Below are 16,566 nucleotides of genomic sequence, written 5' to 3'. Positions count from 1 at the left end.
GGTTGAATTCCTCTTACAGATTCCTTAATGGCTTCTAAGTTTTGTGACATATTTATGACATTTTCCCCTACATATTTCTTAGTTCTTTTCTTACATCTAAATCCCCATTTGAACTTCATTTTGTTAAAATTGGTTGGTAGAAATACAACTATAGGCCTAGTTGTCCCATTGTTATTATTGAATAATTCATATTTCTCTTACTGATCTGAAATATCACCTTTTATTCTCACAATATATAAATATATTTGCGTCTATTTCTGATTTTCTCATGTATTAGGAGTGGTGTGGGTTTCTGAAACCTCAATAACACCTCCAAGTGACACACCTGTCCGACAAGAATCTATCTCCTAATTTCCCTAAACAGTTCACCAACTGGGGATCAAGCATTCAAATACGCGTGTCTAAGGGGCCGTCCTCATTCAGATCACCACCAGCCAGGCCTGGTTTTTGCATGAGGACTGCTGGGACTCAGCCTCAGGCTTCCAGAACACGTGCTCCTGCTCAGCCAGCTCCAGCCCTTGCTTGGTCTTTCTTCCCATCTCCTACAGTCTCACCTTAAATAACCATAAATACCGAACACCGTTTCTGTCACTGTGCTTGATGACTATCTGCTAATTTTTAAATTTTGTGAGTCCCTGACTGTTAACAGTTTTACATCTATTTCTATAGTTTTTCCTTTGAAATGGCTGATTGTGTAGTTGGTTTTCTCAATTTTCCTTGAACTTCCTGTTTTTAACTTTCCATCTACTGATGTTTTGAATTACCTTTTTCTTAGTGTTTTAGGGATGTTTATCTATAGCAATTTCCTATTATCCACGGTTTTTGTTTCCATAGTTTCAGTTACCCACATCACCTATGGTCTGAAAAAAACCAAACAGAAAATTCCAGAAACAAGTAATTCAGAAACTTTATAAATAGCAAGCGTTTTGATGCATCGTTCTGTCCTTGTGTGGTGGTGGGTGTTGGCTAGCTGACTTCTTTACTTTTTAGTGGTGGCACTGGCGACCAGAGGTCAGAAGGATCAGAAGCCTTGCATGTGTGGGACCGCTCTACCCCTGAAGCACACCCTGAGCACCCACAAACTGTTGACTCTCTTCCTTTCTCACCCCTTCCTTCCCTGCCCCTCTCCCTCTTTCTTTCCTTACGTCCTTTCTTCTGAGCATCAATAAGTAGTCCAGCCTGGCCTAGAACTTGGGGTGACTCTCCCACATCAGCCTCCCAAATGCTGACGCTACATGTCCAGCTAGCTCCCTTGGGTCTCTTTTTACCACGTAGATAATGGCTGGTTCCAGACAGACTTTTCTTACTTTGACCTTATAGCTCCAGATTCACATATCCACTTGTCTACTGATACTTAATCTTAGATGACTAATAAGTTGTCTCAAGTATGTTTTAAAAGAATCCTTTTAATCTTGCAGCCTTCTCTCTAGTGTTCCCTGCCTTGTACAGTCCCTGTTCTGTTTTGCTAAATGGCTTCAGTGCTTTCCCACCTGTCTTCCTACAGCTATTTCTGCTCTTTGCAGGATTTCCTCCACATTGTTGCCAGAATTTGTTTTGTTTTGTTTTTGTTTTTCTAAGAGACAAAGCTGTCCTACAACTTGGTATGTATCTGAGAATGATGTTAAACTTCTCATCCTCCTGCTTCTGGCTGCTGGGTTTATTCAGACCCATAGCTTCACGCATGTTAGGAACATATTGTACTACCTCTTTCCCTCCTCCCTCACAAAGAACTTGGAAAAGCACAAATCAATACGGGAGGCCGAGGCAGACGGATAATTCAGGGAGTCTGAATAAGGACATCATAGGAAATGAAAACAAACAGCAACAAACCCAGCCTTCCTGCTTCCCACAAGTCAGACCATGTGACTCTTGCCCTCTTCTGGTGTGTCTGAAGACAGAGACAGTGTACTTATATAGAATAAATAAATAAATCTTTAAAAAAAACAAAAAACAAAGAAGGTAGAGAAGCTCGTCTCCAAAATTAACCCTTCCCTAAATTGTTTTTGATTGTGGTATTTTATCACAGCAATAAAAGGAAGCATCTAACAGAAGCAAATAAATCTAATTCTATTTAATGGAAATATAGCAGATCAGGGTTTGGCAAAGTCACTGTGGTGGTTTGAATGTAACTGGTCCACAGGTCCATGGGGAGTTGCACTATTAGGAGGGATGGCCTTGTTGGCATAAGTGTAGCCTTGCTGGAGGAAGTGTGTCATACTGGAGACAGGTTTTGAGGGCTCCTATGCTCATACCATGCCCAGTCTCTTTCTGCTGTCCTAGAATCCACCAGCACCATGTCTGCCTGCACACTGCCACACTTCCTACTATGATAATGGACTAAACCTCTAAAATTGTAAGCCAGCCCCAATTAAATGTTTTCCTTCTAAGAGTCACTTGGTCATGGTGTGTCTTCACAGCAATGGAATCCTAAGACATGTACCTTCACTTGTTTTGCATACAAAGTTGTATTGGAAATGTGCTTGCCCACATATTGTCTGTGGTTACTTTGGCACTAGATAAACAGAGCTGGCAGATCCTCCAGGTGCAACAGAGACTATCCAATTTGCAAAGTATTTTATTTTATAAACTAAAACTAAATCAATCAGAGCTATTTGGTAACTGGTTTTTAAATTTTATTCTTAATTTTATTTCTTTTCATTGCATGTGTATTGGTGTGTTTTTTACCTGCACATATGTCTGTGTGATGGTGTCAGATCCACAGGAACTAGAGTTACAAATAGTTGTGAGCCACCATGTGGTTGCTGGGAATTGAACTCAGGACCTCTGGAAGAGCAGTCAGTGCTCTTGACCACTGAGCCATCTCTCCAGCCCTTTTAAAATATGTTTAAATTTACTTTTAAGTGTATGAGCATTTTACCTCCATGTATGCCTGTGCACTACATACATTCCTAGTGCCCATGGAGGCTACAGAGGCCAGAAGATGACATCAGATCCCCTAGAACTGGAATTATATTGTTTTAAGCTGCTGAGAAATAAACCTGGGTTCTCGGGGTTGGGGATTTAGCTCAGCGGTAGAGCGCTTGCCTAGTGAGCGAAAGACATTGGGTTCGGTCCCCAGCTCTGAAAAAAAAAAAAAACAAAAAAAACCCTGGGTTCTCTAGAAGAGCAGCCACTGCCCTTAACTGCTGAGCCATCTCTCCAGCTCCCAGTGGCAGTTAAAATGACAGGTGAATTATAGTGAAGAAAATATATATAGGGCAACTATATTAAGTGAGGTATATATTCCTAAAAACCTGAATTATTCAAAACTAGCATAATTAAAGACTAACTGTCATACAAACATGAAGTAGAGGGATGAATCCTCAGAGCATACAAATTTATAACCAGTACTATAGAGTGCTAGAAATAGTAGTAGTTTGAATAAAAATGGCCCTTATAGGTCCATAGGGAGTGGAATTATTGAAACGCTGGCCTTGTGGAGTGTGTCACTAGGGTGGGCTTTGAGGTCTCATGTTCAAGCCAGGCCTAGTATGGCATTTTCTTTTCCTGTGGCCTGCAGATCCACATAAAGAACTCTGAGCTCCCTCTCCAGCACCATGAATGCCTACACAGCACCACTCTTCCTGCCATCATAATAGACTAAATCTCTCAACTGTAAGCCAGCCCTAATTAAGTGTTTTAGAAGTTGCTACAGTCATGGTGTCTCTTCACAGCAAAACATCAAGATAGAAATTATATAGCTACTTTTATAAATATATGTTGCTATGGTTTGTATATGCTTGGCCCAGGGAGTAGCACTATTAAGAGGTGTGGCCTTTGTTGGAGTAGGTGTGTCACTGGGTGTGGGCTTTAAGACCCTAGTCCTAGTTGCCTGGAAGTTAGTATTCGGCTAGCAGCCTTCAGATGAAGACGTAGAACTCTCAGCTCCTCCTGCACCATGCCTGCCTGGATGCAGACATGTTCCCACCTTGATGATAATGGACTGAACCTCTGAACCTGTAAGCCAGCCCCAATTAAATGTTCTTATAAGAGTTGTCTTGGTCATGGTGTCTGTTCACAGTAGTAAAACCCTAACTAAGACATATGTTAATAATATGGATTAAGTATATACGGTAACATCTTACTTGTACAGTTAATAATTAATAATAAAAAAATTACAATGGCATCATGCTAAACTTTCCAGACTTTCTAGACTAAACCAAAAGTACTTAAATGTAGTAAGAGGAAAAATGAGCAGCCAGAAGGAGCTAGGAAGCACTTAAACAATGGGAGAACCTGAATACGAACTGTAAGGTAAATCAGGAATAGACCCTTATTAAGGATCCAGAGTCCAAAGATATAGTTCAGAACAGACAATGTGTTACTACTCAACCTTCTGAAAAGACTAAGCTGTAAACAGAAAAGCATTTATGTAGTCTAATATATGTGTATATGTGTGCATATGCATATATGTATATGTATATATAGTAGACTGTAACCAAAATGAAACCCCCAGTAAATGGGGATCATCAAGTAACACATTAGTGAAAAAACTTACATTTCCAATGATCTTTGTTGCCTCTGTAGGACCAGCATCTGTTACAAATCAGAGAACACATTATCACTCCTGAAATATTCATAAGTAAACAATGAAATTAAGGCATTTGTTTTTTCTCATTAAGGAGGGTTAGAGTCTGGACCAGAATTTCTCAAAAAATTTTTTAAAAAGGTCCCAAGGCACCATGGTACCTGAGTGAAGGTAAGAATCCCTACCACCTCAGGCCCCTGACTTCATTAGAATGCCTGGCGGCACAGAAGCAAGCAGTGGGGGCTGGTGAGCCGCTCAGTGGCTACAGTGCATGGTGTCCAGAGCATAAGGCCCTGAGTTCAGATCCCCAGAGCCCATGTTTAAAAACAAGAACAGAGAGATGCAGTCATAGCTCTACATCTATAACCCCAGCTGAGACAAGAGGATTCCTGGAGTCCACTGACCATTCCAGCCTAACCGTCAATGAACTCTAGATCTTAAAAGCTAAGGTAGATTAAGGTATTTGCCATTCCAACTTGAAAACCTGAGTTTGATCCTCAGATCCCAAGTGGAAGGAGAGAACTGATTCCCAAAGTTTTCCTCTGACCTCCACACACAAGGCCTGGCATGTACCTGCCCACACTTGTGCACATATTAACTTACACACAATGTATACACTAATAAAATTTACATGTTCAAGCACTAGACGGACAGTGGTGGAAGGTGTCTAACATCACCCACCTATACAGAAGTAAGTAAATATGTTCATACTCCAACCCCACACACACACATACTGGGGGTGGGGGTGTTAAAACTCTTCAAATTATTTTTGTTTATTTTATGTGTGAGTGTTTTGCCTGCATGTATGTATGTGCACCACATGCATGCCTTATGCCCATGGAACCCAAAAGGGGACATCAGCTCTCCTGGAACTGGAGTTACAAATGATTAGAGGCTCACACAGCTGCAGAGAGCTGTACCCAGGTCCTCTGCAAGAGCAGCGGGTGCTCTTAACTGCTGAGCCCATTAGAATCCTTTAAAAAGTTAACTCTGCACGCCCCTTCCTTTCCAACTCATCCCTCACCCTACAGTGGGGCACACACTTCCTCATTACTATAAAGGTGTTACCAGCAATAACTCTTAGACTCGGCAATACTTGCCTCCTATCCAAAAGCCTCTGCATCAAGTCATACCTGTGCAGACACTGTTAGTGTTCCTGGAGGGCTGGAGTGCAGGTATTTTTGCCAATGATGTCACACTGGTTATAACCGGTGTTGTAGCTATCTTTGGAGAAGGGAGTGCCGTCATAGCAGTTTGTACCTTAGGAATAATTACCTGTGCTGGCTTTGGGAGCACAAACACTACAAAAAAAGGGTAACGACACAGATTAGCATGGCCCCCTGAACAAGGATGGCATGCAAATTCATGAACTGTTGCATAAAAATAAGGAAGAAAATAAATGCTGATTAAAATAAACAAAAGTTAGACACCACATCAAAAAAGAGTTAAATAGGAATGAGACTGTTTAAGGAGTCGTCGGTCAGGCAGTGACACAAAGCTCCACCTGTGTAACATCAGCTTGGGTGACTCTGCTAAGGTCTGTGTTCACTGGGACTTAGGACAAGCCTGGTTCTGTAAAATTATAAAGTCCATATAAGACATCCTAAAATTTAGTAATTTTAATATCTAACAGGTAAAGTGCCAGGTATTCTCAGCTTTGAGATTAACTGGAAGTTGATGAAGAAGCTGCCCCTCCAAGTAACGCTGTTTTTTCTCTTTTAAGTTTTCATACAAAATAATAGGCTTCCTTTACAAGTTGTAGTTGACTGTATTTTGCTGACATTCACCCTCATCATTCTGCCATGTACAGCCTTGCCCCCTGCAATAGCTGCCTTCTTTTCCTCTATCTCTTAGACCCTTCCTCCCCAACAGTCTCCCTTCTAGTAGCAGTGGTTTCTCTCAACGATACTGTAAAATGAGTGTCCCACCACCAACCTGACTAGTCCTAGGATGGGCTGGCGAACACAGAAGCTTAGAACAGCTATACATAAGGGAGAGCACACTGTAAGAATTATGTAGTACTCGAGGTTCTCAGCAGAGGATCTATGCTTGTCTTGGATCATCGGACAGTACTCCTGAGAGGACACACTTTAAGAACATTCCACACATCACTCATCTCGATTTTTCTTGACCACATTAGTTGTCCTACTTGTAAAAAAGAAATTTTTTTTTCAAGAAAAAACTTTGCTACCCATGAAGAACTGGACTACTTTATTTTTCCTGAAATAATTAATGTGTTGCTCTTTTTTTCTTTAGCTACAAGCAAGTTCTGCATCAAATTCTATACCAGGCACAGCAACCATAGTAACACACTTGCAGCCTCTCCCTCTGTTTGCCGTCTTTTTAGTTTTTATTTTCAGTTATAGTATGGATCCCTTAGCTTTACAAACTTAGAGTCACGTAAGTTGAATCAAAAGCAATCAAATTCAATTTTCCTATGAAATAAGTATGTATTAATTGCTTGCTTTGATTATGGTAACAAAAAGCATCAGAATTAATTTCCTTTCAAAGGCCGACCATGTGATAGTTTTTTGTCAACTTGACATGGCTAGGGTCTTCTGAAAAGTGGGAATCTCAACTGAGAAAATGCCCCATCAGAGCACCTGCCGGCAAGTCTGTGGGGCATTTCCTTGATTAGTGACTCGTGTGGGCAGTGTCACTCCTGGGCAGGTGGCCCTGGGCTCCATGAAAAAGCAAGCTGAGCAATGAGAACAAAGGCAGAAGCAGCACCACCGCACGGTCTGTTCAGGTCCTGCCTCCAGGTCCCTGCCTCGAGTGCCTGCCTGACTCCCTCGGTGATGGAGTATGACCTGAGAGTTGTAAGATGAAATAAATCCTCTCCTCCCTGAGCTGCTTTTGGTCACGGTGTTTATTTACCACAGCAATAAAAACTACAACAGACTTGTCAGTAAGGCACCCTAAAGAAAACTTTCAGGAAGTGTAGGCTATAATACAAGGAAACTTTGTGTTATTGTAGTATTTCAACTGTGTATGCAACAGTATATCCTAGCACTGACTGGAAGAGCCTGGAACAAGTTTAATTTTACCTTTTCTTTGTGGAATTGGGTCATTCGCACTATACTGATGGCAAAACTTCAAGACACAAAACAGGTTACAGAAGTATTTGATGTTGCCTCTCCACTTCAAGGATTCGCTTAGCTTACCCTGCCGTTTACAGGCATCACACCTGGCTGTCTGAGAGGTGAAGGAAGGACAAGGAAGGGTTAAAATTATAAAAGTATAATACTGACCAGAAGCACTAATGAAAATGGTATATGAGTTAGTGAGATTATAAAATGAAAGGTTCCCTAATTAAAATACTGTAGTTAAAAACAGGTATTTGTTCCACATAAGATGTCCTAACAATTTTTGTTTGTTTGTTTGTTTTAAGACAGGGTTTCTCTGTGTAGCCATGGTTGTCCTAGAACTCACTCTTTATACTAGGATGGCCTTGAACTCACAGAGTTCCACCTGCCTCTGCCTCCTGAGTGCTGGGGTTAAGGTGTGTGCCACCACAACCCAGCCTAAGTACCCTTTTCTTAAGCATTGTGTTTGGTCCTTAGCCATACAATGGTTAAAAATATAGAATATTCCTCGGCAAGCAAAGTACATCAGGAATGAGTATTAAGAGCACAATGAGTTCGCTAGAGTGCTGTAGGTGCTATGTAGTTGCCACCTACCAGCTTCCTCGAGGGCATGCTACTCACCTCTCAGGCTACTCACCTCTCAGGCTACTCACCTCTCAGGCTACTCACCTCTCTGGCTACACTCCTCTTACTTATAAAGTGGCAACAACACACCTAGCCCTCAGGACTGACAATGGGACTGGAACAATCAACTGTAAAAGTGGCAGGTCTGTACTATGCTTATCTAACTATTCCTACTACTGTATGTCTTTCAAAACTAGGAAAGTAGGTAAGACTATCAGTTTGCCACGCGACCTATGAAGGGAGGACAAGGTCTGACCTTAAATTCTTGAGTAACCTGAATGAGAGCTACTTAAGGCAAAGTTATGTAAATTTCTAACCTAAAAGCTACAAATAAGGTCATCATACTTTATAAGAGAGAGAGAATAAAAAGTACACATATCCTTACTCTGGCTAGAGATCCATCTCAGTGGTACAGAGTTTGTCTAGCAGGCATGAAGTTCTAAATTCAAGGCCCAATACCAGGGGAAAGAGACCTCCAGAAATCCCGAACTCTGAATACATTTTTTCATGTAATTTGAACATATTTTAATTGAAAATGATTAGCATTTGTTTCAAAATGAATCAAAGAGCATGGCCTAGTTACCTGATATAACAAAGCTGTAAACTTAGACATGCAATCTTCACAGCAGAAAACCTGGAGCTTGCCTTCCAGTTGATTTTCCACAAAATTTGCAGACGTCTGTAAACAGTAACTGCACGTCTTACAGTAGTTTCCCCATCTTTCCCCAAAGTCTCGAGCGGAGAGGACCTTGCAAACTATCCATCAGCAAAGATGCAAGGAGAGACATTCGTTAGCTTTAAGGAGGAAAGACTGGTGTCAGCTATGACACTTCAGGCCTACAAACCCAGCACCTCCAAGACAGAGGCAGGAAGAACACAAGTTCCAGACCAGCCTCAGGTACATACCAAGTTCAAGGTCAGGCTGAGCTACTTGAGAGCCTGCCTTTAAAAAAAAAAGAAAAAGAAAAAGAGGCTGAAGAAATTGCCCAGCAGTCAAAAGCTCTTTCAAAAGACCTGGGCTTGGTTTCCTGATGTAATTATTTGCCTCTATATTATAGGATAACCTCCATATTCACAGAACAAACTCAAATTAATGTTTAAGTATGCTCTAAATAAGAAATCATCCATACTCTGAAGTATCAGAGGCTTCAAAGGTTCTTAAACCGAATAGCAGCAATTAATTGAATCTACTTTACAAACAGGTAGAAAGGATCCTAGCTGAATTTACAAGCTTTTCTGTACGAATGCCATTAACCATGGGTTTTCTTTATTGAGATTGCTGAAATGCTTAAAAAGGCAGGTCTCAAGTGTACTGAGTATAAACTGTATAAATTCAACTGTTTAAGAATGTTCAAGCAGCTGGGTGGTGGTGGCACATGCCTTTAATCCTAACATTTTGGAGGTAGAAAATCTCTATAATAAGAGTTAGAGGCTAGCCTAGTCTATAGAACAAGTTCCAGGACAGCCAAGGTTACACAAAGAAACCATGTCTTAAAAAAGAAAAGAAAAGAAATGCTTCCTAAGCAAAGTTTTTGAAAATAAAAACTGATGAACTCCACTACCTATGTATAATACTCTTTTTACCTTCACTACAGAAAGGCTTGTCAACCCCTGAGAATCGCACAGTATCCTCTATGGTCTTCTGTAGCTTACAGTAGTCGCACAAGGCCTTAACTTTATTTTGCCTTTTGTATTCATCACAGCAAGCCTTGCCACAAAACATAAACATTCTACCCTGCAAAAACAAGAAAACAGTTGTTAAACTCTAACCAAACATGGGAACACGGGCTGGAAACATGGTTCACTGGTCAAAAGAGAGTACTGCTCATAGAGAGGTCTGAGTTCAATTCTCAGTACCCACGGTAGGCTGCCTACAATTACCTAGAACTGCATCTACAAGGGGATCCAATGCCTGTGGCCTCCATAGGCACTGTGGTCATGTACACACACACACACACACACACACACACACACACACACACACACACACACACACACACACCAAGTTAAAAATATACCTCTCTCTCTTTTTAAATATCTACCTAAACAGCAGATTTCTCTTTAGCAGGTCTTTTCCCAGACCAGTGAGATGGCTCATCAGGTCAAGGCACTTGTGCCAAGCCTGACAACCCAAGTTCCATCCCAGGACCCATGTGATGGAAGGGGAGAGCCAACTCTTACTAACTGTATCCCACAAGCACACCATGGAATGCTCATATGTGTGAATACACAAATACACACAAAATAAACATATTTTTAAGTCAACACAAACTGAAGAACTGGCAAACTGGCAAAACCAGAAATGCTTACTGGATGGTTTACACACATCTCTCTCGGGCCAGCTCCTTACCTTGTAGAAAAGCAGCTCTGGCTTTGTGGCAAACAGAAGGCTGCACTGCAGGCACGTGAGTTTCAAGAAGGAAAGGGTCAAAGCGATCTGGTGGGACTCCTTGGCAAGGGTCTCCAGAGCGGCTGCAGCAGGGTTGCTGATGGGGCTGCTGAAGGAAGGGGCGGGGGCTTCTTTTCGTGCTGACACTGCAGACTGCATGGGTGCGCTCAGCACTTCTTGGCCTTGAGATATGGGTGCCAATGAAGAGTTCCTTCCCTTTGGCTTGTTAAATACATTCTAAATGAATACAAAGCAAAGATTTTACCAAATAAGAAATAATGTAGCATAATTACTTTAATTTCCTCACTTTAATAAATTCATTCCACAAGCATTTTTTATTTTTTACGTTTACTTCTAACAGAAAGAATTTCAGTGGCATACCTTCCAGTGCGGAGGGTTAAAAAAAAGTGAAACACTCAAAGGTAATGAATTAGAACAGAAGACTCCTGCAAATTCTCCAGAGATGCATTCCTCAAGCCCTACACATATCACCAACCGGCTCCCGATGGCTAGTGTGACAGTGGACACACTAGGCATCCTCGTACCCAGGAAAACAGGAAATTCTTTACTCTTTCTGCACAGAGTGGGTAGAAACGGGAGAGGGGGAGAAATCCAGACGGAGAATCATTACATTTCTGGTCCAGGACACAGGGCACATGAGCCGGATAAGCTTTTGATCATCACCATTCCACCTCTTAAACCACACGCTAGCCTCTACTCTTTTATAAAGGAGAGAGCCAAAATCAGTATGGTGGCACATAACTACAATCCCAACATTTGGATCCAGAGTTCCAGGCCACCCTTGGCTACAAATCAAGTTCCAAGGGTAGCCTAGACTATACACAGGAGGAGACCCTGAAAGGAAAAAAGGGAAAGAAGAGAACCAAGAGGAAGAAGTGGGAGGGAAAGGTACTTAACTCAAGGACCATGAATAAGAAAGCCGGATGTCTGGCCTCAAACATTCTCAAATGTTTGTACAAATGACCTATGACCTTTGGAACATTGCTTGAATAGAGTGTTGGTTTTTTTTTTTAAACCCTGCATTCAACACTTTAACACTGAACAGGTGTCACATGCTTGTAAAACTGTAACTTGGGAAAGAGAGCCAAGATGATTGTCTCACATTCGAGGCCAGCCTGATTCTGGCTATGTAGCAAAAAAAAATGTAGTAAAGAAAAAAATGGTCTAGCAAGATGGCTCATGTTATGATATACAAGCATATACTAAATAAATGTAACAGAAAATAATTTATGCTGGACAGTGGTGGTACATGCCTTTAATCCCAGTACTCAGGAGGCAGAGGCAGGTGGACCTAAGTTCAATGCCAGCCTGGTCTACAGACTCAGTTCTAGAATAGCCAGGGCTACACAGAGAAACTCTAGCTTGAGAAAAGAAGGAAGGAAGGAAGGAAGGAAGGAAGGAAGGAAGGGAGGGAGGGAGGGAGGGAGGGAGGGAGGGAGGGAGGGAAGTAGAAAGGGAGGGAGGGAGGGAGGAAGGGAGGGAGGGAGCGAGGGAGGGAGGGAGGAAGGAAGGAAGGAAACAGTTTAACCTTTTACAATGTTTTGCCATAGATCAATCCCTTAGTGAACTAGAAAGAACTAGAAACAGCACCTGCATCATACCTGGAAAGCCAGCACACAGTTGGAGCTACAGAAGCTGCAAATCGTTCCATTTGACATTGCTAGGTGGTACTGAGGGACTGCTGCAGTTTTACAACTATGACACAAAACCTGTATACCTTAAAGACAAAAAATAAAAGTGTTATACACATGCACAAATGATCCAAAAGTCTAGTAGTAGAAAAACAGCCAACTACTTAGCATACCCTCTCCTTATGTCCTTTGGGGACCAGCTCCCAGACTTCCCCAGGGATACCCCATATCTGCAGCCATGCTCATTCCCGTCTTACAGAATGGTACCAGAGTATTCGCATATCATCTCGGTACACTCTAAATATCCCTTACAGATCATCCCTAGATTACTTAGAATATTTAACAAAATATAAGTAACATAGAAATAGCTGATATGGGGGTTGGGGATTTAGCTCAGCAGTAGAGCCCTTGCCTAGCAAGCGCAAGGCCCTGGGTTCGATCCCCAGCTCCGAAAAAAAGAAAAAAAAAAAAAAAGAAAAAAGAAATAGCTGATATGCTATATTATTTTGAGAAAAATAAAATACTCTGTAAAATTCAATTATATTTGCTGAGGTTTTTGTTTTTGTTGTTGTTGTTTTAAAGATTTATTTATTTAATGTATACGAGCACACTGTCTTCAGACACACCAGAAGAGGGCAACAGATCTCATTACAGATGATTGTGAGCCACCATGTTGCTAGGATTTGACCTCTGGAAGAACAGCCAGTGGTTTTTTTTTTTTTTTTTTTTTTTTGGTGTGTGTGTGTGTGTTCTTTTTTTCGGAGCTGGGGACCGAACCCAGGGCCTTGCGCTTCCTAGGTAAGCGCTCTACCACTGAGCTAAATCCCCAGCCCCACAGCCAGTGCTCTTAACCACTGAGCCATCCCTCCAGCCCAGTCTTTGGTTTTTGTTGTTCTTATTTTGAGACAGGGGTATCAGCAATAGCCCTGGACATTCTGAAATTCACTATGTAGACCAGGTTAGCCTTAAATTCACAGAGATTCCCCTGCCTCTGCCTCCTGAGTGCTGGAATTAAAGGTGTGCAACACTATGGCTGGCCTTTGCTGAATACTTTTGAGGAACAATTGGTTGAGTGTAGTAGAACCCATAAATATGGATGGTCAGCTATAACACACAAGAAATCACAGAACTTTACAGTAATCTCTAAGTCTAACTACAACTAACTTCAACTAACCCCTGCCCATCAAAGCCTAACATAAGAGGACTAGAAAGATGGCTCAGTGGTAAAGAGCACGGGCTGCTCCTCTCGAAGACCTGGATTAGATTCCTAGGTCCCACATGGTGGTTTCACAGCATCTGTAACTACAGTTCCAGAGGATCCAAAGCCCTCTTCTGGTGTCCACAGGCACACAGGTACATACACATACATGCAGACAAAACAGGCAAACAAAATACAATAAAATATTTTTAAAAAGAAAAAAATAGCTTAAAACTTAGTAATTATTTTTTTCTTACACATGAAACCATAAAATATATTCTACAAAAAAGAGAGTATCAGTGAAAATCTATTTTCCTTTTTTATCAGTTCTTCAAAAGTAAATCAGTCTTGTGTTTTTAGCCATATTAAATGAATTTAGTAAAGAACAAAATTAAGTAACAGCAGTTATGGTCATCATTGATATGTTATTAAATCTATAAATTTATCAAATTTACCTGAAGAAATAACAGTCTTAATTCTGTAAGCAGATAAGCAGTTAATAGAGCAGAAAAGCTCTGTTCTTCCTGAGTCATTGGTAGTCTCGATCATTTCAGCAGACAGCCTCGATGAATTCCCCAAGGCATAGAGTGGCTTCGGGGCCAGATTCTATTAGGATAGCAATAATATAAGAAGGATGTAAGCATAAGCTCCAACATTAATTAATTATTGTTTCAAATTAGAAAAGGGCCAGAGATGGCTCAGTGGGTAAAGTGCTTGCCATGTAAAAGCATGAGGAGGACTGTAATAAGCCAGAGACAGTGTGAATGTACAATCCCAGGGCTCCCCAGCATGACAGGAGGCAGAGATGGGAGAATCACCAGTGTCACAGCCAGCCAGCCTGACATACACACCCAGAAATGAAGAGACCTTGGTGCAAACAAGGTAGGTGCAGGACAACACTGACTGTTGTCCTAACACTAGATAAGACAGAGAAAAGGAGAGAGGGGAAAGAGAAGAGTCAGGGGTCAGAAAGGGGGAAGATGCGACCATTAGACTACTTCCTGTTAATTAGGGACACTGAGTTCCTCGGGGCAAGCTTGATCTTCACAGTCCGGGTATCTAATTTCTTCTTGTTGTTGTCTTGTCTTTGAGCGTGACTACTTAACAAACCTGGACCAACAATAACCAACAACTACAACCAACACCAACAACCAACAACCCAACAACAACCCAACAACAACCCACTCTGCCTCTCTGGGCCCTAACACTTATCTCCTCTGAAAAGTTCCCAGAACTCCAAAAAGTCACTCAATCACAGAAACTATGTGCAGCTCTCAAAAACATGCCTCTGCTGGGGCACGAGGCAGATCACAGTCTGCTGCTGTGGACAGTCTGAAGCAGCCCCTTATCCCATACCTGGGATTACAATGAAAACATAGTCTTAAAGTATTTGTGTGTGTGTGTGTGTGTGTGTGTGTGTTTTTTTTAAAGAAACCAAAATTCCAGATTCCTCACTACACACACACACACACACACACACACACACACATTTTTAAAAGAAACAGAAAAATAAATAATGAAAAAAAAAAAGCAGCACAGACAGGTGTGCTGTCTCAATAACTGGAAGGTAGACACGAAAGGATGAGGGGTCTAAGGCCAGCCTTAGCTACAGAACTGAAAAAAAAAAAAAGCAAAAAACAAAAACAAACAAACAAAAAAACCCCAAAACAACCAGTAACTACTCAGTACCAAAGCACAGTGTAAGTAATGAACACTGCACTGACAGCATACTTTCCCACTCATAAACCAATGTTAGGAAATCCATGAAGCATGGACCTTAGAATAGAAAAGTTTGTCACTTAAAACCACCTAAACTGGGTGACTGTCCCACAAGAGATAGAAATGGTGCTTAATTCATATTAAGAGGTCCTACAAAAACTTCCTTATCAAGCTGAGAATCACAGTAAGTAGGGATATTTATATAATGAGCTATAGTCTACCCATGCTTTAACAAATGATAATGACGACCACTTACACAGCGTTGATTTCCCAATGCCTGTCATAAAGCAAACCCCAAATGGTAAGCATTTTAACTCTACAATCGTCACTAACACAATAGTAATCCTTTTAGGAAGGAAGTAAACGGCGAGGAAATGTAGTACACTATGCAGTTTCACACAATCTGCTTACTGAAGTGGACCCCAGAAATCTGCAAGTCCCGAATGAGGAGGGCCTGACACTTAGGTCACAGAGAAAAAGCAGCTGCTGTCTTCCTGTGACAGTAGTAACTCGACTGCCTAAAGCAGACATTCCTAAAAAATAAAATACTCTTTCATGATAAAAGGACATTTCCAACTGCTCCAAGATATTAACAAGTTAAAAATTTGCTCAGTAAAGGAACTGTGATTTTGTGTGCAGGTTCACGAGTGTACCATGCACATGTAGGCATGCGTGTGGGAGTCAGGAGCTAACCCTGGGTTTATTTATTTTTTCCGAGACAGTCTCTCACCGGTTCTGGAATTTGCCAAATAACTGGTGTTAGCTGGCCAGTGAGCCAAAGAGATACAACTTCCTCCACTGGGATCGTACAGGTTTACCAACACGTCCTGCTATGTGGGTTATAGGGATACGTTCAAGTCCTCATGTCTGCAAGCCCTCTACCAACTGAACCACCTCCTTAGTCCCTAAAAAGTTTATTATCATTTACATCCTTTATAAGAATTAAAAGGGGGGTGGGGAGCTAGGATGGTTCAATGGTTAAAGCACTTGCCACATAGGCAAAAGGACAAAAATTTAAGCCCCTAAAACCCACATAAATGCCAAGTAGGTTTGGTGGCCTGTACCTAATCCCAGCATTTGAAGGCAGAGATGGGACATCCAGGACAAGAGAACTAATTAGACTAGCTGAGCTGGTGAGTGGTGAGTTCAACTGTAAAGTGGCAACTTAAGGGTTCTTTTGGAGAGTCAGTTGTATTGGATGGTGTTTTGCTGGGGCAAACACCTGAGGGAGTGCTTTTCTGAAGTGGATACACGTGAAAGGCTAAGGCAGACTCGTGAAGGAATGTTTCACTGAAGCAGACACAGGTGAAAGGATGTTTTATGAAAGGACACGCAATGATGAATTCCTTGCTAATGACACGTATGTACTG

General features: G+C 41.5%; 1 protein-coding gene and 1 non-coding gene across 9 annotated transcripts in view; one reads left to right on the top strand and one right to left on the bottom strand.

The window, feature by feature from the left end:
* Positions 1 to 16,566, bottom strand: part of Zmym6 (zinc finger MYM-type containing 6) — a 47,823-nt gene that overhangs the window by 11,788 nt on the left and 19,469 nt on the right. For all 8 annotated transcript variants that reach the window (XM_087549989.1, XM_087549987.1, XM_087549986.1 and 5 more), the window contains exons 6-13: positions 13,933 to 14,083; positions 12,250 to 12,365; positions 10,589 to 10,864; positions 9,823 to 9,973; positions 8,822 to 8,994; positions 7,576 to 7,723; positions 5,662 to 5,829; positions 4,499 to 4,536 (exon numbers count right to left, since the gene is read on the bottom strand). In XM_087549989.1, the coding sequence (XP_087406115.1) occupies positions 4,499 to 4,536; positions 5,662 to 5,829; positions 7,576 to 7,723; positions 8,822 to 8,994; positions 9,823 to 9,973; positions 10,589 to 10,864; positions 12,250 to 12,365; positions 13,933 to 14,083 (1,221 nt within the window). The remainder of the gene's footprint in view (positions 1 to 4,498; positions 4,537 to 5,661; positions 5,830 to 7,575; positions 7,724 to 8,821; positions 8,995 to 9,822; positions 9,974 to 10,588; positions 10,865 to 12,249; positions 12,366 to 13,932; positions 14,084 to 16,566) is intronic.
* On the top strand, positions 5,806 to 5,913 carry LOC148006052 (U6 spliceosomal RNA). Its single transcript, XR_015621505.1, has one exon. It is a non-coding gene; the product is annotated as a U6 spliceosomal RNA (small nuclear RNA).

Source organism: Rattus norvegicus, chromosome 5 (assembly GCF_021556685.1).
Source record: "Rattus norvegicus strain SHRSP/BbbUtx chromosome 5, alternate assembly SHRSP_T2T, whole genome shotgun sequence".
Taxonomy (NCBI): Eukaryota; Metazoa; Chordata; class Mammalia; order Rodentia; family Muridae; genus Rattus; species Rattus norvegicus.
The sequence above is the reverse complement of the archived record's forward strand: the minus strand, read 5'-3'. Positions and strand labels throughout refer to the sequence as shown.